The 22,978-nt window shown below is 44.1% G+C and overlaps 1 protein-coding gene across 4 annotated transcripts in view; it reads right to left on the bottom strand.

Moving 5' to 3' along the window:
- Positions 1-22,978, bottom strand: part of Pdss2 (decaprenyl diphosphate synthase subunit 2) — a 227,093-nt gene that overhangs the window by 99,332 nt on the left and 104,783 nt on the right. For all 4 annotated transcript variants that reach the window (XM_076917055.1, XM_034523718.2, XM_076917054.1 and 1 more), the window contains exon 3: positions 6,238-6,436. In XM_076917055.1, the coding sequence (XP_076773170.1) occupies positions 6,238-6,436 (199 nt within the window). The remainder of the gene's footprint in view (positions 1-6,237; positions 6,437-22,978) is intronic.

Below are 22,978 nucleotides of genomic sequence, written 5' to 3' on the forward strand. Positions count from 1 at the left end.
GTATGGGCAGGAAGCTCCCTGAGGCTTGCTGGCTAGCCAGTTGAGCCAATCCTCAGGGTCCAGATTTAGGGAGACTCTGCCTCAAAAAACTGAGTGGAAACTGGCATATTGGTGCATGCCTTTAATCCCAGCATTCAGGAGGCAGAGCCAGGCAGTAAAAGGCCAATCTGTTTGTATAGCAAGTTCTAGTTCACTAGGAGATACATAGTGAGACTTTGCCTTAAAATAAGGAAGGAAGGAAGGAAGGCAGTAAAGAAGGAAATAAATAAATAAATAAATAAAGTTAGTAACAATTTAAGAAGACACTGACATTAACTGCTGGCATTTACATGTATATGCACATGCTATCCTCACACCCACATGAACACATACCTAAATAAATACACATATACATGCAAATATATATATGTGTGTATATATACACATATATGTGTGTGTATATATATAGATATCATATATATATAAGTGTGTATGTGTATATATATATACACACACACTCATGCACACAAACATATAAAAAAGAGGTTTATATGCATAAATTGAACATATTTACACAAACAAAAACCTTCCTTGTAAACAGCATATTTATGCCTGTAGGAAGACAAAATTAACATAAGGAGATACATCACTGGTAAGGAGTACATCTGTGCTGCCGGTTATTTAGGAACGTAAGTCACTGATGCTTAATAGAATAGCCCCAAGAGTGACATCGTAACCATGCTCTTGGGTGTCAGGATCAGCCTGATTCCCAGTCTCTCATCTGGTGAATAACCCATTTAATGAAAATGAGTGGTGTGTGTGTGTGTGCATGCACGTGTGTAGCAATGTGAATTTATTTAAGTGTTAGGCTTATCACTATAAAATAACCCTCTCTGAAAAAAAAAAAAAAAAAAAGCAATGACAAGTAGTCCCTAAACAGTCTTATTGCACTTTGCCATAATCTTAAAATCCAAATCCAGTCTATATAAATACCAAAGAAAACCTGTAACCGTTTTCTAAGTATTAAGTTCTAGCCGCTGGGAAGATGGCTCAACAGTCTAGACTTCTTATTATTCTTGTAGAGGAGCCTGGTTCTGCTCCTACATCCACATGGCAGCTCGTAACCACCGTAACCCCAGTTTTACAGGATGTGATAGCCTCTTCTTGTCTCCAAGGGCTCCTGCATGCACATGGTAGATACTCACGTAATTTCACACACCACACATATGTTGTTTTTTTTTTTTTTTTAAATCTTTACAAATCATAGTGCTTTTCTATTTAATGGTCCTACCTCTAAATATTTAATATGTCTCTGTAATAACTTGATGCTCCAAACTAGAGATTTAGATTCAGGAATGAGCACACGATTGGAACATTCTAGATACTCTACATGAGTAGCTACATCAGTGTGTGAGGGCTGAAGACTTCAAAAGCCTGAGGTGTTTTAGTTCAGGTCTTTAAATGATGGAGAACTAGAATAAAAGGTTCCATAGCTGAATGAATAAAAAAACAACCACTGAGTTTTAAAGTCACTCTTGAATTCAAAATCTTGTTATTTTGTATTTTTGGCTCTGTCCGTATTAAGACTATTTTATAAGACAAAAAGACCATTGTCTCAGGATTAATATGGCAATTTCTATATTCAGGAGTGTTTAAACATCTTAGTGTACCTAAGGCAATTTCCGAGAAGACCCCTAATATCTTTAGGGAAAAGCCAAAGGGAGAATAATTGACTTTGCTAATTTTACCATTGGCAATAATAAAACAATTCTGAATTTCATCCAACTGCAGAAACCTTTAGCTCACAGTGTGTCTCTGGAAGGGCACAGAGAAATGTACCATATAGATTGTATACAAACCCACTAGCAGAAGAAAACACAAAACTGGCAGAATGAATAAGCCATAAAATATTAAATTGCTGCAAACATGCCAACTTTAATCATCAAGTTAAATATATACCCTTAAAAAAAAGTAGGCTGTCACTGTGAAAAACAGTGACATATTATAAATAGAAATTCTGTTTCATGTTCTGCCTGGTCCCTCATTATTGCAGTGTCTATTTATTTTGCCTTTGTTGATAATTTTTTTATTATAAGAGGAAATTAAATAGTCTAACTATACCAAGATAATAATCATTTTTTTAGTGGTAAATCTGGTTTAATAAAATAAGCCCTCTGCTATGAAATATTCATGTTCCTTTAAATACTATTGTGAGGAAAACAGAACCAAGCATTTAACTGAAAGGGCTGGCTCTGAATACTGGGAGGCGCTCGCTCCGAGAGCACTGGACTTCACGCACTTACTTCCCCTGCTGTCTCTGCAGTTCACAATACTGTCACACAGTTTGGACTTCATCTGTTATGTCTACATCTAGAGATTAATTGTGGACCTCTGGACACAGCACTCTCATCTCACAGAAAATGAGCTGCTGGCACGTCTTTTGGAACAGAGCCTGTAGAACCTTCAGGACCCTTTGAAGAACAAGGTGAAGAAGAGCCATGGTTGGAATGAACGGGAGGGATGCACAGGATGAAGGCTTAAGTTTAGCAGAACCATCAAACTCAGATGAGACACAGAATTGTCTAAAAAGGGATTTTCTGCTGCAGGGGCTTGACACAATGCAAATGTAACAGAGCACCGTGTGCAAAGGCTGTGGAGGTACCGAGCTCCCACAGGGAAGGGGCCAGGCCATTCTTATTTCTCAGGCACTGCTGTCAAACATGCTGAGGGTTCTTTTTATTTTTTCCTGATCTTCTCTTTGTAAATCAAGTAGTGCTGTTGAAATCCGGTGCCTAATGGAGCAGATGGTGGAGGTCTTAGGTTCTGGAACGTGTGTAGTGATGTCTTTGAATGCTAAACACCATGAGCAGATTTCACAGGCTGTGGATCTGACTGGATTTTGATGGTAATAAAACCTCCATTTTTACTGAATTTGAACCACAGTGAAAGAAAGAATGTGTGACTGATACAAGCTAGTTAAGGAAAGAGAATGCTTTAACCACTACCCCACAGTGGGACGCAGCTTAAACATTGTCTGCTTCACTATGGCACGACTGTACTTTCACATAAGCCACCACTATGCTTCCCTGGGTACAACCAGTACTGCAGAATAGTCCCAGAGAATTCACCTGACAATGAAAGGGAAACAAAGGAAACCTCTCTGAAAGCAATGAGCCTCGGTGGCTTTTCCAAGGTAAGACCGTGTTGAGGCTAATTGCCCAAATACAGAACTAGGTACATGTAAGTAACAGACCTAGAGTATTTCCTCCTCTTGAGTGTTTGGGTCTAATCCAGAGAGGCCACTGTTTGTGTCTACAGGTTATCATGTGCAGCTCAATGAACCCACACATCTCTACCAAACTTCCACCTTTGGAGGCTTTCCCGTCTCCAAGTAAGGTCCACGCTTTTCACAGACCACAGAAGGCCTGGCAGAAAGGCAAGACGGACCATAGGGCCAGTGACTCCCGGGGACAATGAAAGAGATCCGCTCTTGCCTTAACACGTGGATTCCAGTGATAAAATTAGTGAGACCCAACAACTGTATGATACAGATAGAGGAGAGAGGAGTCTGAGATCAAGTGAGCTAGCAAGCAAGCAGGTTAGCTCAACTGGAAGGAGGTCTGAGGCTCTTGTTCTGTTTCCTGAAGGGAATTTCTGTTCCCCACATCGGTAGAAGAGAGACACTCAGCTTTATCATACTATTTTCTCTTTTAAAAGCAGTGGATATAACTTGTGGTAGTTTGATTATGCTTGGCCCAGGAAGTGGCACTCTTAGGAGATGTGGTAAGTGTGGCCTTATTGGAGGATGTGTGTCACTGTGGGGTTGGCTTTGAGGTCCTATGCTTATGTTCCTTTCAGGGTGAAAGAGACCCTTCTCCTAGCTGCCTGCAGAAGACAGTCTCCTGCTACGGTCATGATGTAGAACTCTCAGCGTCTCCAGTACCATGTCTGCCTGCACGCTGCCAAGCTTCCTGCCATGATGATAATGGGCTGAACCTCTGAAACTGTGAGCTAGTCCCAATTAAGTGTTGTCCTTTATAAGAGTTGCCTTGGTTATGGTGTTTCTTCACAGCAATGGAACCCAAGCTAAGACAATATTTATCTACATTAAAAGAACTTTAAAAATATTGATCATCTGAATACTAAAATATAAGAAGTATATACTTATATAAAGTATGAGGAGACTGGAGAGATGGTTCAGCAGTTAGGAACACTGGCTGATCTTCCAGAGGACCTGGGTTCAATTCCCAGCAACCACATGGTGACTCACAACATCTGTATTCCAGGTTTCAGGGGATCTGACATTCTTTTTGGCTTCCACAGGCATCTGAACACAGGTCCCAGCTGCCTGCAGAAGACAGTCTTCTGCTGCTGACTTTGTATCAAGATGTAGAACTCTCAGCTCTTCCGGCACCATGTCTGCCTGATGCTGCCAAGCCTATGCACATAATAAACTCACTCAGGCCCTCTTCCTCCCCCCCCCCCCCCCCATGAAGTCGATTGCTTACTTGCTTACTTATTTATGTAGCTACTTATTTTTGAGGCAGGCTCAGGCTGGCCTGAACTCTGTTCTGTAGGCCAAGCTGTTCTCCAGCTCATAGAGATCTGCTTGCTCTGCCGCTCAGGTGCTGAGATTGAAGGTGCTGCCATCACACCCAAGTTTCAGTAGTTACTCTTGATGCATATTTACAGAGTTTAGTTTGTTTCTCAGCCATATCTAATATTGCATTACTGATGTTTTTGTTCTGTCTGCACTCCCCACTCCCTCCCTCCTTCCCCCCTACTCCCTTCCTCTTTCTTCTGCCTCTCTTTCCTCCTACCACACCCATCTCTTCACAAGCAGAGACCACAGATGTCAGAAAAGGGTACTGGATTGCCTGGAGCTGAAGTTATAGGCTGCTGTGAGCTGCCACATGGAAGCTGGGTATTGAACCTGGGTCCTTTGGAAGAGCAGCCAGTGCTCTTAACTTCTGAGCCAACTCTCCAGTCCTCTATCTCCCTAAAGAATACCTTTTCTCCCCCTCCCCCCACCAAAACAGGGTTTCTCTGTGTAATCCTGGCTGTCCTGGAACTCACTCTGTAGACTAGGCTGGCCTTCAACTCAGAAATCCACCTGCCTCTGCCTCCCAAGTGCAAGTGCTGGGATTAAAGGTGTGCGCCACCACTGCCCGCCAAGAATACATTTTTAAGGCTGGGTATTGGTGTGATGTCATCATTTCAGAAGCTGAGGAAAGATCACCACAAGTTTAAGCCCATGAGCACACAGAGGCCCTTCACTGAGCCTGGAGCTAGGCCAGTGGCCAGAAAACTCCCATAATCCTCTGCCTTTGCACACTTGGGGAGTCTGAGCCCAGAGAATCACTACAAATCTGAGGTCACATAGTGAAATTCTGTCTCAAATAAACAAAAATTTAACAAAGACTATCTCCACTCAGAAAGCAGCAACATAATTAACATTCTGATGTATTTCCTTGTAGTTTGTTGTTGTTCATTCATTCCTTTATATTTGGGGATTCTTTTTGTAACATAGGTAAGAACTTTCTTAATATGTGTAAGTTATTTTTTAATCTTATTTTTGCACAAATTATGATGTGTTACTTTCCTATGCTATTTAACATTTTTCACAAAATTTTTATGCCTACATAGCATACATTTAGATACATCACTTAAAACCTTCATTAGAGACATTTAATCTAACTTTTTACTATTACAAATAAATCTATATACCGCACATCAATTTTCTTATTCCAGAATATATTATTCAGATAAATATTTTAAAATAGTTCAAAGGCTTTGAGCATTTTTAGTTGCCCCTCCCCACTGCCTGCCTGCCCTGCCCTCTTTTCCTTCCTACCATCCTTGTACATGGCACTCTACCCCTGAGCTATATCCTCAGCCTGCCCTTTTATTTTGGATTTATATTTGGATTTATATTTTGGGCTTACTCTAGAGACCTGAACTTGTGATAATCCTGCCTCATCCTCTTGAGTGTGTGTGTTTGTTTATTTTTTCTTTTTTGAGGCCCAGGCTGGCCTTGAACTTATGATCAGCCTGCTTCTGTCTCAGAATGCGTGCCACCACACCCGCTCTTCAAAAGTCTTTCCTAACATTAGTCTTTTACTTCATGTTGACACTGCCAAGAAAGATCACCATCATCGGTTTCAGTGAGCATCCACTTGGAGGAGCTGAACAGCAGGACACACAGACTCATGGGACCCCCGAGGCCGTGCAGGCACAAGTGAGCCCTCTCTGTTTTACCTTGGTGTTCTGTAGAAGAGCTAGTCCATTGCAGGCATTTGCTAGAAGGAAGTCTCCACTCAGGATAGCTATTTTGTTTCCAAACTGCATGTCTTTCAGTGGCCCATCAGACGACTGCAATTCACTTAAGTTTACTATCCCACGATGCACCAGGAGGGCAGTATGGATAAGTTCTGTGATCTCTGCCAAACTTCTTTGACTAAAACATAAAGAAAAGGTTTGTCTGAATGTCTAGAATGCATTACTCTATGACCAGTGGCAGGGCTCGGTTCTCAAAAATTAAGCCATGCACACGTGACTTTGGAGGAGAGGAGTTCATTTTCTGATAAAGCCTTTCGAGGTCTTTCTGTTGACTAACTAGTCTGGGAGTTTTCTGTAGTCCTCCTTACTCTACCCTATGAGTCACTGGCTCAGAGAAATGGTGGCTAGGAGAAGCTCCACCCTGCTAGTTTCATTGAGATGTCCTGCTTTCAACGCACAGTTCTTCCTCACCTAACACTAAGATTTCGGGGACTCATCAGTTACAGCACCTGGTTAAATGTAAACACGATCGGTGTAAGGCACGGGCTAAACACTTCACACACATTATCTTTTTAGTCCTAAATATAGAGCTAGGGGACTTTTCAGAAACATGGTCTCTATCTTCAAGGACATGTCTTCCAGACTAAGAAGGACATATATGCCTTCAGCAGAAAATAAGACAGAAAGTCCTCATAGCTCAGGACTGTATTCCATGAGAAGTCAAGGAATGTCTGTTTCTCTTTATACATTTTCCTACCTTTGCACATTTTGTATGAGAACAAAAGTAATATTTTTATAATCAAACAAAAATTTCCAAGTATATTGATCTAGAATAAAATCTGATGGAATATAATGTATGTGACAAGTAGAACAATCAAAACAAACAGCTGAGAGCAGGGTGGCTCAGGGTGGCTCATGCTTACCCAGCCCGCACCAGGAGGCTGAGCACAGAACACACTTGACTCACACTTACACAGCCCAGCCCCCACCAGAGTTCCAGGCCAGTTTCAGTTACAGGAGGAGACCCTGTTTTAAATAAACTAGCTAAAATAAATTACATTTAATAACATAAATGACCCCTCACACATTAAAACAAAAGCAAGCAGTCACTGAGACTGAGTCCCCCCCCCAACCCTGTATCACTTTATGACCCCTATAATGGCGTTAATCCTCACTCAACTCACACAACTCAAGGGCACAGTACTGTGGAGCTGGGCCTGCGCTGGACTCCAGTGACTATCACGTGGTTTGCAGGCTCCTCTTTTCTCCCTCCACATCAACTCTGGGCTTGGCTGTGCTACTTGCTTACCCAGTAGAACATCAATAAAGAATTCGAAAGCAAAGCTTAAAGAAGGCTCACATGAGAGTTGCATGACCCTGGGCAGACGGGCCTTTCAGTCAGTTCAGACAGGTGAAAAATAAATTATGCTGTCAAGTCACCAAAATGTATAATGGTTTGGTATGAAATAATAGCTGTTTGATAAGAAAATTAAATACTCAGGCATAGTGTTGCTATAACAAAAGGCTAGACTGAGTCTGTGCTTTGAGCCTGAACAATGTAGGGGGTTGAGAATGGTCCCTTCTTAGCATAAACTGAAAAGGCAGTAAGAAACTGCTAGTGGTAAAACTCCCACAGTAACTGGAAAGACTAGCTAAAATAAATTACAGTTAATAAACTTAGCTAGATAAGGAAATTTCAGGCAGATTCTGGGAGCATCAGCCAGCTTTTGCTGTATAATATACAGTGTATATAGATACATATACAATACAAGGGAGAGACAAATTAAAGGGAATTGTTCAGTTTGCAAGCAATAGAGCACAATAAAAGAGTGAAGACTTGGCAGGCTGAAAATGAAACCATTTCACATTTCCGGTACATTCATAAAAAATTTCCCAAAGAAAGAAATAGTACTAGGAAAAGGAACAGTTTAAAAATGTGGGCTGATTGCTGGGCAGTGGTGGCACATGCCTTGAGTGCCAGTACCTGGGGCAGAAGCAGACAGATCTCTATGAGTTCGAGGCCAGCCTGGTCTACAGAGCGAGTTCCAGGACAGCCAGGGCTATACAGAGAAACCCTGTCTCAAACAAAGAAACAAACAAACAAAGAACAACAAAAAACAAACAAAAAAAGTGGGCTGACAAGATGGCCTAGCAGGTAAGGCTTGATTTGATTCCCATGTGAAGGTAAAAGGAGAGAACTGAAAGTTGTCTGCTGATCTCCACATGCACACTGTGGCTTGCTTTTGCTGAGAGGGGGAAGTGGATCAGTCCAACCCCAGCCAAGTGGTTATTTTCAGTTGATACCTGCTGAGAAAGGTTAATGATGATAACAATAATATGTTAATAATAACAACAATAATAGTAATAATGATAATAGCAATAATAGGTGTGGGCTGGGTGTGGCAGTATATACTTGTAATCCTAGAATTAGGAAGGTGCAGACAGAAGATCATCCTCAGGACCACAGTGAATTTGAGATTAGTGGGGGTCACAAGAGACTCTGTCTTTAAAAACAATCTGAACATTGCAGTTGGTGATGGGAGACCTCTCACTCACACATAAAAGTTCTTTGAGTTTTAAGAGAATAACTCCATAGCAGCTTCACTCACAGTTCAAAGTCCAGAGGTTTGCTTGTAAACACCCACAGATGCAGATTTTATAACATGAAGTCACAGAAGCCTCCAGCAGGTTTAAGGAAGTTGTATGAGTTTGGGCTAAAGGAGCTTCCAAACACCCAGCCTTGTGTGTTCAAACAGCAGACAAAATCAGGGCAGTTCTCAACCTTCATCAGAGAAGCACGTGCAGAGCGATGGGATGCCGCCATCACAACCTTCTCAAGGCTCAGAGGTCCACAGGAAAGGAGACAGAAAGATGACAAGAGCTAGCAGTGGTGGGTGACTCCAAGAAAACAGCTTCCTCCAGAGACAAGAGGATGCTACACATGAGCTCAGAGACTGGGCCGGCGCACAAGACTGGCAGAGGCTCCAGCACACGGGGTCCCAGTGCTGAGAAAGGTAAATTATGATGTTTTCCTGTTATTGCTATTAGGAGGTGGTGCAAGCCACATCATGGATGTCACAGGTAGGATAACTTGTAGGAAATATGCTCTCTCCTTTCACCTCCACATAACTTTCTCAGCAAGTGACCAACAGAGCATGGCTCAGTGTACCAGCTGCACTCCAGGGCAAGCCCCACACAGAGTAGCTCACCAACCAACACACGCTGTATTTGGCTTTGGTATTTTTCGTCCTACTGACTTTCCTTTTTTAGTTTGTCTGTTTTAACTTTCATATTTTGTTGTTTTTCTTTTTCCTTTATTAAGAGAGAAAGAAGAGTTGTGTGTGGAAGAATATGATCAAAATATATTGTAAAAAAAATCTAGCTGGGCGGTGGTGGCGCACACCTTTAATCCCGGCACTTGGGAGGCAGAGGCAGGCAAGATCTCTGTGAGTTCGAGGCCAGCCTGGTCTACAGAGTGAGTTCCAGGACAGCCAGGACTATACAGAGAAACCCTGTCTCGAAAAAAAAAAAAAAAAAAAAAAAAAAAAAAAGAAAGAAAAATCTAAATAAAATTGACAAACAAACAGTAGACCACTACATTGCATGAACCAATTCTCACAAAGGAGGGCGGCAGCTCAGAGGGCAGAACAAGTGTTACAGAGAATGGCCAACCAGGAAGCTGCTTGTAGGCACTAGGATTGGGACCTAATCGAACATTTCTTGCTTGCAGAACAGGAAGTTCTGATGCCCAGCTGGATTTCAGAATCACTAAGGACCAGTGAGATTGCTCTCTCCTAGGAGACAACAGTTATCCAGGCTAACCTGAAGGCCCCAGCCTCCAGCAACGCTTCTCTACCTGTCCAGCTAGCTTGCTTTCCCCTCAGAAAATATTTTTAAGAAGTGGAGCTAAGAGATATAAAACCATCTTCTAAAAAAGGTGACTAAAAGAAAGGATTAAAAATTTTATGATGGGGCTGGAAACACAGTTCAGAGGTCAAGAGTGCTTCCTGCTCTTCCACAGGGCCAGGTGCAGCTACAGCTCACAAATGAGGAGGAGCTGACACCCTCTTCTGGACTCTGGGGGCAGTCCTATATACATGGCATACACTTGTATAGACAAACATAAGTAAAAATAAATCCTAAAAATGTGCTGCTATCTTGCAAATACTTTCTATTTTTATGAAGCCATTTCCTAAAAAGAGAAAGAAAAAACAAACCCAAACAAAATCAGGGATGGGTAAGATCTGTAAGAGGCTAAGGGGAGGGAGGGGAGTGGACATGATCAAAACACATTCATGCATATATGAAACAATCAAAATTAATAAATCCAGGCTTGATGGCACATGTCTTTAATCCTAGCATTTGGGAGACAGAGACAGACAGATCACTGTGAACTCAAGGCCAGTCTGGTTTACAAAGCAAGTATTTATGTAGCCAGGGAGACAGAGAAGCCATATCTCAAAAAACACCAAAAGAATTAATAGAAGAATTTTAAAATTTATATTGTCACATTTGACAAAAATTGCACCATGAAATTATGAAAAAGCACAGAAGTCAGAAGGCTTAAGCACTTAGGTTAAGTCTCTTATGCAGTTTAACTTAGGAAAGAAAGTAATAGCCCAGCAAGCAAAAGGCTGTAGGTGTTTTAATTACCATAAGGGTGCAAATGAGTAACTATGAGCTTTTAATAAAGACATCTCTAATAATGAACAGCATTCACTAAATAAATAAGCACCTTTAAACGCCAACTCATCAGAAACAGCAAGAACAGCGGTCGCAATGATTAGCTGGAAGTCACCATGCGCTGTGGCCACCGCTTACAAAGCGTTTCCACTGTACAGCCTGAAGTCACCATGCGCTGTGGCCACCGCTTACAAAGCGTTTCCACTGTACAGCCTGAAGCCACCATGCGCCGTGGCCACCATTTACAAAGCTTTTCCACTGTACAGCCTGAAGTCACCATGCGCCGTGGCCACCGCTTACAAAGCGTTTCTACTGTACAGCCTGAAGCCAACATGTGCTGTGGCCACCACGCGCTGTGGCCACCACTTACTTACAAAGCATTTCCATTGTACAGCCTGAAGTCACCATGCGCTGTGGCCACCGCTTACAAAGCGTTTCCACTGTACAGCCTGAAGCCACCATGCGCTGTGGCCACCGCTTACAAAGCGTTTCCACTGTACAGCCTGAAGCCACCATGCGCTGTGGCCACCGCTTACAAAGCGTTTCCACTGTACAGCCTGAAGTCACCATGTGCTGTGGCCACCGCTTACAAAGCGTTTCCACTGTACAGCCTGAAGTCACCATGCGCTGTGGCCACCACTTACAAAGCGTTTCCACTGTACAGCCTGAAGTCACCATGTGCTGTGGCCACCACTTACAAAGCGTTTCCACTGTACAGCCTGAAGTCACCATGTGCTGTGGCCACCGCTTACAAAGCGTTTCCACTGTACAGCCTGAAGTCACCATGCGCTGTGGCCACCACTTACAAAGCGTTTCCACTGTACAGCCTGTCGGCCGTTCTCGTTACAGCAGGCCCAGGGAGCAGGACATTTAGAAAGGACAAAAATATAACCCACAGCCGCTCTGTCATAGTGACCAATGACAACGCAAAATGTTTCGTTACCTAATGAATAGTAAACGGGGGAGGGGAAGCCATGGGCATCAAAGTATGCCACCATGGTACATGCCCACTGTGCTCTCACCCAGCTTTTAGCCTTACTTCTAAGCACCATGTAAAGAAACCTTTATAAGAGATTATATAAGAGCAAGGTTGTCTCTAAAAAGTTAAGGCCTCCTCTTCTGTTCCCCTCCGGAAAGGGTTTCACTGTGTAGACTAGGCTGTCCTCAAACCCACAGAGCTCAGTCCCTCTCTGATCCCTGTGTGCTGGAAGTACCATCCCCAACATGTTTTGTTTTCCCCCATATTTATTCTTAATTATCTGTATGTGTGTGTCTGTGTCTACGTGTGGACCTGTCTGTTTTGTGAGTGCAGACACCTGCGCGGAGTCCAGAAGAAGACATCAGATCCCCTGGAGCTGCAGTTAGGGATGCTTGTGAGACACCCGACATGCACGAGTGCTAGGAACCAATCCTGGGTCCCTTGGAAGAGCAAGAAGTGCTTTTAACAGCTCAGCCATCTCTCCAGTCCCAAGCCTGCCTAGTTTTGTTCAAAGCAAGTGGGAAACTTAATCAGGTTTCCCCCAAATCCTTTTATTAGGACCAAATCAATAGATTTATCCTAATCAACAACAGCTTGAAAATAATTTTCTTTTTCCTACTTCACAAGGCAGCGCAGTGGTGAGCGCCTTGCACGCCCACGTAAGTCATCGCCGACAGGAAGTGAGGAAACAGCAAACAGATTTCTTCCTGTTCTCAACTTCCTAGAGTCGGGTTTTTGTTATGGTGTTGCTTCTCATTACTTAGACTAGGAGGCAGTTGTTAGAGGAAACTATTGCTGTTACTGGTTCCCGCTTTCTGTGGGAATAGGACTGGAGTGTTGAATCATCTTAGACCTGCTCTGTAATTACCATCTAGGATGTGCTCGCAACTTCTCCGAGTTTATCACACGAGCAGCTCTGGATCACATTGTGCAAACGTACAATGGAGTGGCCAGCAGGAAGCGGTGCCAGGGTGAAGGGATCGAAGGCAATTTGCTTCTTAGTATCATATTCCTATTTTAGGTACCCAAAGCAATTTAGTTAAGCTTTTGGTATATTGGATCTAAAAATTACCTTAAAAGTCTTCATGCCATCATATGCACACGTACACGCACCACTCTTAGTTATCTGTCTTTCCCGTTTAGCCTTGACTAGAAAGGGGTAATAATGAAAAAGCTGGCCATGGTGGTTCTCATGAGGACCCCAGTGACTGACCCCTAAACTTACAGAAAGTATTCAGGGTGAGGAAGCAATGGCCGCACTGAAGGAAACTGGTGAATGGCTTTACAGAAATGTGTGCCCACCAGCATACAAGATGTCCCCCTGGTGCAATAGTCAGCAAGTGCATCTTGGGGACACTGACCACCATCTAATTGGACTTGAGGCCTGCTCAACAGAAGGGACTCCTGCCTTGTATGGGAAACTACTATGCGCGTCTGGTGATCACAGGGAACCCACGACTGCGGCTTTCCTACACCAGGGCAGCAACTCTACACCTCAGAGACACGAACGGCAGACGCTGTTAGTTACCGGCTTCCCTCACCTCCTCACTCTAACAAAGCTTCACTATGTCTGAAGTAACCACATACTCTTAAAAAGATCCTCGTTAGCTTGCCATGGTGGCACAGGCCTTTGATCACAGCATTGCAAAGTGAAGGCAGGGAGAGCCTCATCCTCTATACGGGCTAGCCTTGGACACCTAGGACCCATCTCAAAACCAAACAAAACCCAAAAGATCCCTTCAGCAACTGAGGTAGCTCTGTGATCATGTGACAAATCTAGCCAAAGACATGTATGCAGATGCCTAGGAGGAGGGGTTTCTGAAAAAAAATCTACCAACTCCCAGTACAAGGAGACAGACTGATTCAGTTGGTATGTACCTTAACATTTGGGGCCTAATCCATCTATACTATAACCCAAGTTCTTAGAGATTTGGGGGTTGTGGCAGTTTGAATGTAATTGGCTTACTTAGGCCCCATAGGGAGTGGTATATTAGGAGGTGTGGCCTTGGAGTAGGTGTGGCCTTGTTAGAGGAGGTGTGTCACTGGGGGGGTGGCTCACTTCTGAGGTTTCAGAAGCTCAAGCCAGGCCCAGTGTTGCTCTCTCTTCCTGCTGCCTGCCGACCCAGCACACTGCCATGCTTCCCACCATGATAACAATGCCAGTGAACCTCTGAAACTGTAAGCCAGCCCCAATGAAATGGTTTCCTTTATAAGAGTTGCCTCAGTCCTGGTGTCTCTTCAGAGCATAAAACCATAACTAAGATAGGGGTCTAATGTAGCCCCCAGTCTGAGGGAGGTAGAACAAGGAGAAAGGAAAACTTGGGCTCTAGAGGCTTGAGAGGTCCACTTGTTCCCCACTAACTTCCTTGTTTATGTTTCTAGATAACCCTCTCCTGCCCTGTGCTGGCGACTGAGCCCAGGACCTAGGAAGCCCAAACAAAAGCTTCCCCATGAGCTACCCTCTCAGCAACTAGACTTGTTTCCTGAGATAAACAAATAAGTGTTGCACTCCTCAAAGCTACTATTATATTTAGCCTAATCAATTCCTAAGAGATATGGTCAATAAAATATTGTGCCAAAAATAGCAAAACAGTTTATGTTCATCTTTCTGCACTCTTGTTTTTTACAGCGAATATTATTCTCTTGGAGATGGTTCCGCATTATTTACTGGCAGAGAAAGTCCTTGCTCATTTAGCATATCCAGAGACATGGCAAATACTTCTGCTACTTGAGGGAGAGTAACTGGTACAGTTTTGTTTAAAGCACTTTTTTTGATTTAGTGTGTGTACACACATGTGCACTCGGGCCATGGGATGCATAGAGGTCAAAGTACAACTTTTGGAGAGTTGGTTCTGTCCTTCTATCTTCTATCTGGCTGTTTTTAGGCATTAGAAACTTTAGAGTTTCTGACTCCTTGCTTTCGCCACGCTGGCTGGTCCCTGAACTCCCAGCGGGCTCTCCTGTCTCCATCCCGGGCTCACTGGGATTGCAGAGGCGTGCCGCCATGCTGGCTCCCTGAACTCCCAGCGGGCTCTCCTGTCTCCATCCCCGGCTCACTGGGTTTGCAGAGGCGTGCCGCCATGCTGGCTTTGTGCTTGGATTCCAGAGATTGGACTTAGCTCACTGGGCTTGCACAGTCTGAATATTTAACACTCAGCTTTAGCAGATGTGGTGTGTACACCCTGATGCCAGCTGAAGCAGGAGGGTGTCTGAGTTGAGGCCAGTCTGGCTTACACAGGCCAGCCACGGCTACACAGTGAGACTGTCTCAGTAATGGTGATAATGAGGCCACTTTCCAGAACTAACTCCTCTGTACTTAAAGGTCTTTAAAGGCAGCTCAGTCATTCCCCAGACCCTTGCATTGCTACATTTTAATTATCTATGGACTTTCATACACAGCCTAGAAAGTTTTTGTTAAACGACCAATTTGTTACTTAGCAACAGCTTTGGCAAGGCTGCAGGACTGCTCTCATTGATTTCAAAAGGAGAAGCAGGGAGAGCCACTAAAGTTAGGCTTATGGAGTGGAAGTTCCTCAGGGGTCAATGAACCTCCAATTACCAATCACTTCCCAAGTATGATGGTAACTCCATCCTAGACACACAGCCTCCAATCACCAACCACTTCCCAAGTATGATGGTAACTCCATCCTAGACACACAGCCTCCAATCACCAACCACTTCCCAAGTATGAAGGTAACTCCATCCTAGGCACACAGCCTCCAATCACCAACCACTTCCCAAGTATGATGGTAACTCCATCCTAGGCACACAGCCTCCAATCACCAACCACTTCCCAAGTATGATGGTAACTCCAACCTAGACACACAGCTGCCTGCCGCTGAACAGTCGGGTTAAAGTGTGTTCTTTACAGAAATTGGAAATCTCTACATGCTTTAGACTTCAGCCTGTGTTAAAATAGTAGGACAGCCAACGGACTTAAGCATATGGAGAGATTAGAAGACAACGGAGCTCTTTTTTCTAATTCCCCGTTTTCTTCTGCATTCTCCTGTCTCTCCTTCCATTCCTTCGTTTCCAGAGTCTTCAATCATATAGAATTGTACAGTGCACATTTATGTTGTCTTCTACCTAAATGTTTACACTGTCACTTTTAGTTTCTAACGATGCATTTAAGAAATAAAACCCTTTTATTTGAGGAACTTTTAAACACACAAGTGGACAACATTGCACCAGGTTCCTCCACAGCTATCAGAATGGTCAGCCCTGTGCACTCAAGCTTCAGACAGCGCTCGCTCTCCTTCCACAGTACTCTGAAGAGAATGCCACACCCTATGTCATTTCCTCTGAAAAGACCACAACTGTCCAATTTAAAAAAAAAAAATGGCTAGTGGTGATTATGGCTGCAGGTATATAACTGATTATTTTGAGCCAATTATTACTATATGCTGGGCACCGTGTGTAAAATACTTTTTGCAGGAATAACTCAGCTGATTAGTAAGTAAAGTGTTATTTCACCAACAGCTCTTCAAGGTGAGCATCCACTCTCCTGCACAGAAGGGAGCTCGGCTGACAGGCAGAGGCCACACAGCTGCTAAGCTGCAGCTGGATGCAAGCCCAGGGCGCAAGGGTTCTAAAGCCTGGGCGCTTTGCATATCAATAGCAAACTCATCAAAATCCAAAACACAACAAGTACAAGATTTGGGGTCTCTCTGAAAGTAAAACAGCAGGCAAGAGTCATTTACTTAAAACCATTTTACTTGAATCCTAAAACATTTTTTTTTTTAATCACAAAAGGGTTTTTATAATATGTAGAAAGAGTAAATTAAAAAATTAAAAAGAAGAGTTCAGAAAAAATAAGATTAGATTTAGATTTTAATACTTGTTATGAAGCTACATCTGCAAGTTTGTGTGTGCATGCGTGTGTGTGTGTGTGTGTGTGTGTGTGTGTATGTGTTTTCCAGGACAATGACCTGAACCCAGGACCTTGCTAATGCTGGGCAATCACTGGGCTATACTTTAAACTTCTATAACTTTAAAATGCACAATAATAGCACAATTGACAAATATATATTACTTGGTGGAATGCAGAAAAAAACAAATATATTTGAAAAAAATTTGTGACAAAAATATCATTTCAAATTCTTACAGCAAAGATAGTTTTCTTTTTATCATCTATCTATCTATTTATCTATCAATCAAATGATGTTGAGACTACTGGCTGCCAGTTGAAGGATAAAAGATCCCTATTCCACAACCTGAATAAATACATATTAAGATAAATTCATCATCTAGATGTGAAATATAACACTATAAATTTAGAGAAAAATGTATATATTATTGGAAGATATCCATGAATGTCCTTTTTTTTGTTTTTGTTTGTTTGTTTGTTTGGTTGGTTTTTCGAGACAGGGTTTTTCTGTATAGCCCTGGCTGTCCTGGAACTCACTCTGTAGACTAGTTGTTTAGTGTTAAGAATAGCTAAGTAGTCATGGACAGGGGGTGGTGGGGCAGCATTCTTGATTTTAAAAAGGTCTTTCCACCTCTCTAGTGATTTATGAAACACAGGATAGAATGTAGCCTATAGAGGAGCAACAAAACCAGACAACAGGTAATGTAAGGTGGTCTGAGTGGAAAAGCTGCAGTAAGTGGTGCCCCTTAAGGGGGAAGACAAATTTCAACACCGCAGTGGATTCCAACCACTTTCTGACCGGCGCCGAGGCCTGCTCCTCACAGGACTGAACTCATGCTCACTACTGTAAAGCTTCTCAGTGGACACAGCAAATTCTGTTAGAATTAGTCTGTTTATTGCACACACTGGTGCTGCTCTCAGCCTTCCTCAGAGAAGCCTGCTGCTTTTTGCAGTGAGTGGCAGTTAATCCTGACTCCTAACCCATGGCAGCACTGTGAGAGGCTGATGCCATGTCCACCCTCATGGGACGTCTGTCATATCACCTGTAAGACTCAGGGACAAGGAAGGGGGCAGAGAAGAAGTAAGAAACAGAGGATGGGAGCACCACTCCTAGGAGCTCACTGCAGAGCCAGAGGACGGGAGCACCACCCCTAGGAGCTCACTGCAGAGCCAGAGGACGGGAGCACCACCCCTAGGAGCTCACTGCAGAGCCAGAGGACGGGAGCACCACCCCTAGGAGCTCACTGCAGATCCAGAGGACGGGAGCACCACCCCTAGGAGCTCACTGCAGAGCCAGAGGACGGGAGCACCACACTTAGGAACTCACTGTAGACGTGGTTTCCTGCATAAGACCCATAAAAGCCTGGGTCTGTCAATAGTCCATCACAGATGGGGGCGGGCCCTGTGAGGTTTCCTTCACCCCTTCCTCAAGGCTCTGGTAGCTAATGGTTGCTGGGGAAGAATGCCATTTTCTTCAGTGGTGTAGTCATTGATAAGATAACTTATCCCTGCTCCAAATAATAACTCCCCACCTATGCCCATGCAGGCAGCCTCCACTAAACCCAGTGGATCCCAACAAATAAATGAAAAACCAAGAAAAAGATGATCTAAAAGCAGAAAGGGAGCTTGTTTGGAAGCAGGGTTTCAGTGAGAGGGCAAGGAGAAAGACTGAAAGTAGACTGACAAGGTGTGAGCAAAACGCCCAGTCATCTCTATAATCCAAGATGGTGGCACCAGCTGCGATCATGACTCTCATGGTTGGGATTAAGTTACATAATGGTTACCTGAATACATGCACTGTGATACCAATGCCACGAGAGTATGGAAACACTGGACCATGTAAGACTGATATCCTGGGCAGGAGGAAGTGAGACTGTACAAGATATTTCACCGCTATACTCAGAATGCAGCCAAAACTGTTAAATTATTTTCATAGCTGAAAATTTCATTTAATATTTTTGGACTATGGCTGGTGTCATACACACACACACACACACACACACACACACACACAGACGGCTGTACTGCTGTGTGACTGAACATAGGTGACCATGAAAGGTATTTGTCAGATGTGAGACTCCAGTGACTGGGAATGGTAAGGTACGGGAGACAAGCATGAAAAGGAAGACAGCATCATCAGATTCTCTGGCTGCTCCTCAGCTTAAAGCTCCCACAGACACTTATCTCACGCTCATAAAAGGCCAAACTCCCTGCCACGGACTCCAAGGCCGAGTATCACCCACCACAGCCTCTCAGTCCTTTATTCCCACGTTCATTTCATCCACTCACGTAGGTGTGCACATCTACAGGCAAGTGCACACATACACAGCCGTGTGTGCTTTCTCTCCTGCCAGCCAAGCTTCCTACTGGTTCTTAAATGCTCCAAGCCGTTGTTGCTTCGGGCCGTTCCTTTTGCTCTGTCTGTACTGTATTTCTTTATATATTTACGAGGCTTAGTGCTTTACCCCCTCCAGGCCAAAGTGGCCTTCTCCGGAAGGCCTTCCGGAGCACGCCATGGCTGTTGGCAACCTCCCTGTCCACACATCACCTCACCCTGCTCTCTGTATTTTAAGCACTAATATCTTGCACTTCCGTTTGGCACATGGGACATTTTGCTTGTTCATGTTCTGTTTCTTTTGTGGTTGTGTTCTGTAATTAACCCCTGCCACGCCTGCCAGCCCATCTACAAAGAGGTGGACTGTCTCAGGTGGCCACGCTTGAAAGAATGGAGCCAGTGATGGCTCTCAGCAAGGAGGCAACATATTTATCATTCAAAATTATTGCCCTCCCCCAAGGAATGTGTCTTACATTTCTGAAGCACGAACAGCAGAGTCCTGCTCAGCGGTCCCTGAGCACACCTGTGAGCCTGCATTAACACAGCACCAACAAGCCAGACAATTTCCCATCGTCAAGAACATATTCTTTACACCTATTCTCTGGGTGAGGCAGACACAAACACGACACTATCAGCACACGATTATCCTACAGGCCAACCAGATGCTCATTATGGGAAGAGGAAGCTAACTAATAGCATCTGGTTTCTGGAAATAGTTAAGCTGGGCTCTCCTCTGCCAGGAAAAGAGCCAACCTAGCCAGGGGAGTCTGTCTCCATGTGTTGGGAGTCCTTTTGGGTTTGGATATCACAAAAAGGGTTAAAAATACTCGAGGCTACCAAAACAGATTAGCAGGACATCTGGGTGCTGCGACTGTGCCCATCAGGGCAGTCCTCGGAGGGGATGCCCGTAGCATCAGATGGACAGCTGAGCAACATTAAACAGCCTTGCTCTGGGCAGGCTGTGCTGAGCTTCCTGACATGAATCCCAATGAGAGCCCTCTGCACTCTGCCTCGGAGCTCTGCCATTTTTCACTGCTGCAGCTCCCTGGACATATGGGAATCCCTAGTGATGAGCACAGAAAGCTGCCTCGAACTCAAGTGACGGCTCATTTCCCCCGGCTGAAGGCAGACATTAATATCCTGAGGAGATCACACCCGCCTCTCTGACCCTCATCTACCCAAGCAAAACCACTGTCCTACTTCTTCTTCATGTAATAAGCTTTTAATGAAGAAAACCAAAACCTCGTCCCTCACTGCAATGCGGTTCTACATGAAAAGGTTATACAAATACATCAGATCTCCTGTCAAAGTTTTCCAAAATCACTGTCCCCCACCCCACAGGAGAGTACAGCCTGTCACTCCCCCTCCTGTTGAGCTCATTCTTTCTGCTGAGGCCCTGGAGTTCTCTGCTCTGATAATCACAATTTTCTCCCCAGCATGGCAGGTAGAGGATTAAAGAAGTGATTACAAAGAACCGCTCGCTGCTAGCTCCATTTTCATTACAAATCCCTCTCGTCCAGGGCTCATCATTTAGACATGAATCTGCTTCAGGCACAATCAACACTTGGAGAAATGACAGTCCAGTGGCAACCTAGATTACACACCAGCAAAGGATCCAAGCCATATCAGAATATGAGAAAGCCAAAAATACAGGAGGAACTGGAGCTGGCACACACGGTAGTCTCAGAAGGGTTAACAGGAAAGACGTGTGAAAACACATGAAGAAGACAAGCAGACTTTTACCTGTGACCATGGAGACTGATCACAATAAAGGGGATTTGAGTCTGACTGCCATTTAGCAATGAACCCAGTGGTCAGTGCCAGGGCTCAGTGAGTTCTGAATGGCTTTGGGGGAGGAGGGGCTTGAGTTTTTCCCTCGTGAAGGCGAGCAGGAGTTAGGAGGGCTGCATGTGAGATAGACTGCAGTGAGCAACACAGGAGGAGATATCTTTCTGCAGAGACCTCCATGACTATGTAACCTTGGCAGGTTCCTTCAGACTACAAACTCTGTCCAGGGCAAGTGGGAATAAAGGGCTGAAGACCTGCTTCCTATGAAGACTGTCAGGACACAGGCTGTTCAATTACATGCTTTAAGTTAGGTTATTTATTATTTTCCAATCCATCTAGATATCTAGAAACATAGCAGTAAATCCTACATCCCAGCATGTCCAAGCCAGCCACGCAGCAGACGCAACAGGCAAGTAGTCAGTATTCAGCCGAACACAGGTCCACAGCCCTCATTGTCACAGGTATTAGGATTCATTTACCTGTTTTTTTGTTGTACATGTCTGTGAGTGTGGTGTAAGTGTGTGAATATATGTGTGAATAGATCTTTGTGCTGCCCACTGTCTGATCTATTATTTTCTGCACAATTCCTCTGAGCCAGGATCTTTCATTTAACCTGGAGCTAGAATGGCAGTCAGGAAGACAGAGAGAGCTGCTAGTCCAGTGGCTCTCAATGTGTGTGTGTGTGTGTGTGTGTGTGTGTGTGTGTGTTCTGCAGAAGCCAGAGGGAGAGGATGTGTGAAATATCCTGTTTACATGGAGACAGTCAGTTGTTGCCCACTCCGTGTGCATGAACCAAACTGTAACCCTCGGCAGGAGGAGCACGTCTTAAACTGCTTAGCCATCACTCCAGCAGAGCTCGCTAGGTACAAGAGGATCACCTGGAACTCCTGTTGTTCTCCTTATCCCACTGCCACAGTTCTGGGACTGAGACGTGTGCCACCATATGTGGTTTATATAGTGCTGGGATTGAACTAGTCCCTCTTGAGTGCTAAGCAAGCACTCTACCAAATGGGCTACCTTCCCAGCAGAGGGATCTGTTATTAATTCTGGTCATGCCGTGGACTTCTTCGGCAGTCCAATGAAACCTCAAGAACTACCCCAAATAATGGTTTTAAACACACAAATAAGCCTATGAAGAAAGCCCTTAGAAATCAAGGAAGATCCCTGGGAATGAGACTGAAGCTAGTTTAGTTGTGTGGAAAGGGAGGGAGTAAGGGGATAAGTGTTCCCACTGGGAGAGAAGTGCTTTATTTAATAGATATATCTTAAAAACTCAACAAAGGGGGAATTATTAAGTTTTCATAGCTATAGCATAAACATACAGAAGTCAAGCTATTTGTCTCATGTTACCCAAGAGCCACCAGGAGAAACAGCCAATGTATGAACCCATGATTCTTTCGTTCCAACAATTTGGTAGCTAAGTGTTGATAGGAATTTGTATGTGTGTATGTGTACACACGCGTGTGTACAGATGTGTGTGTGCTCTCCTGACAGCAACAGTGGTCTTTTATCCCTTGATCTTAGGAAGACTCAGAAGAAAGAGAATGCCAGTGAAATTTTTAAGAGATAAAAACTGGCAAGAGCTACGTAACCGAGCATGTATGTTTCTGGACAATAGGCTGATGTCTGGAACCACGATCTTTACCATGACAAGCCAAGACAGAATCATACACGTGTGGCAGTGCACAGCTGCACCTCACCTCTGAGGTAGCTGAGGCAGAGCAAGCACTGCAAGTTTGAGGTCAGCTTGTTCTGGATACAAGTTTGGAGTCATCCAAGGCAATAAAGCAAAACTGTCTCAAAAACCAAAATGAAACAGCAAAGGAGGGAGACTGAGGGAAGGAGGGAGGGAGGGATGAAGAGAGGGAGGGAAGCAAGAAGGGAGAAGGGGGAGGGAAGGAGGGGGAAGGGGCATAACAAGGGCAGGTATGTCAAGTGTCTGTTCTGAATGGAGGCTGTTTTACCAGCCTTGAACCTGAACAATGGTGTGGACATAACACAGGAATATGAAGTAGATGTCTATTTTGTGACCATGACATTCTACAACCACTTGTCACTACAGTCCAGT

The sequence above is a fragment of the Arvicanthis niloticus genome, chromosome 20 (genome assembly GCF_011762505.2).
Source record: "Arvicanthis niloticus isolate mArvNil1 chromosome 20, mArvNil1.pat.X, whole genome shotgun sequence".
Classification (NCBI taxonomy): domain Eukaryota; kingdom Metazoa; phylum Chordata; class Mammalia; order Rodentia; family Muridae; genus Arvicanthis; species Arvicanthis niloticus.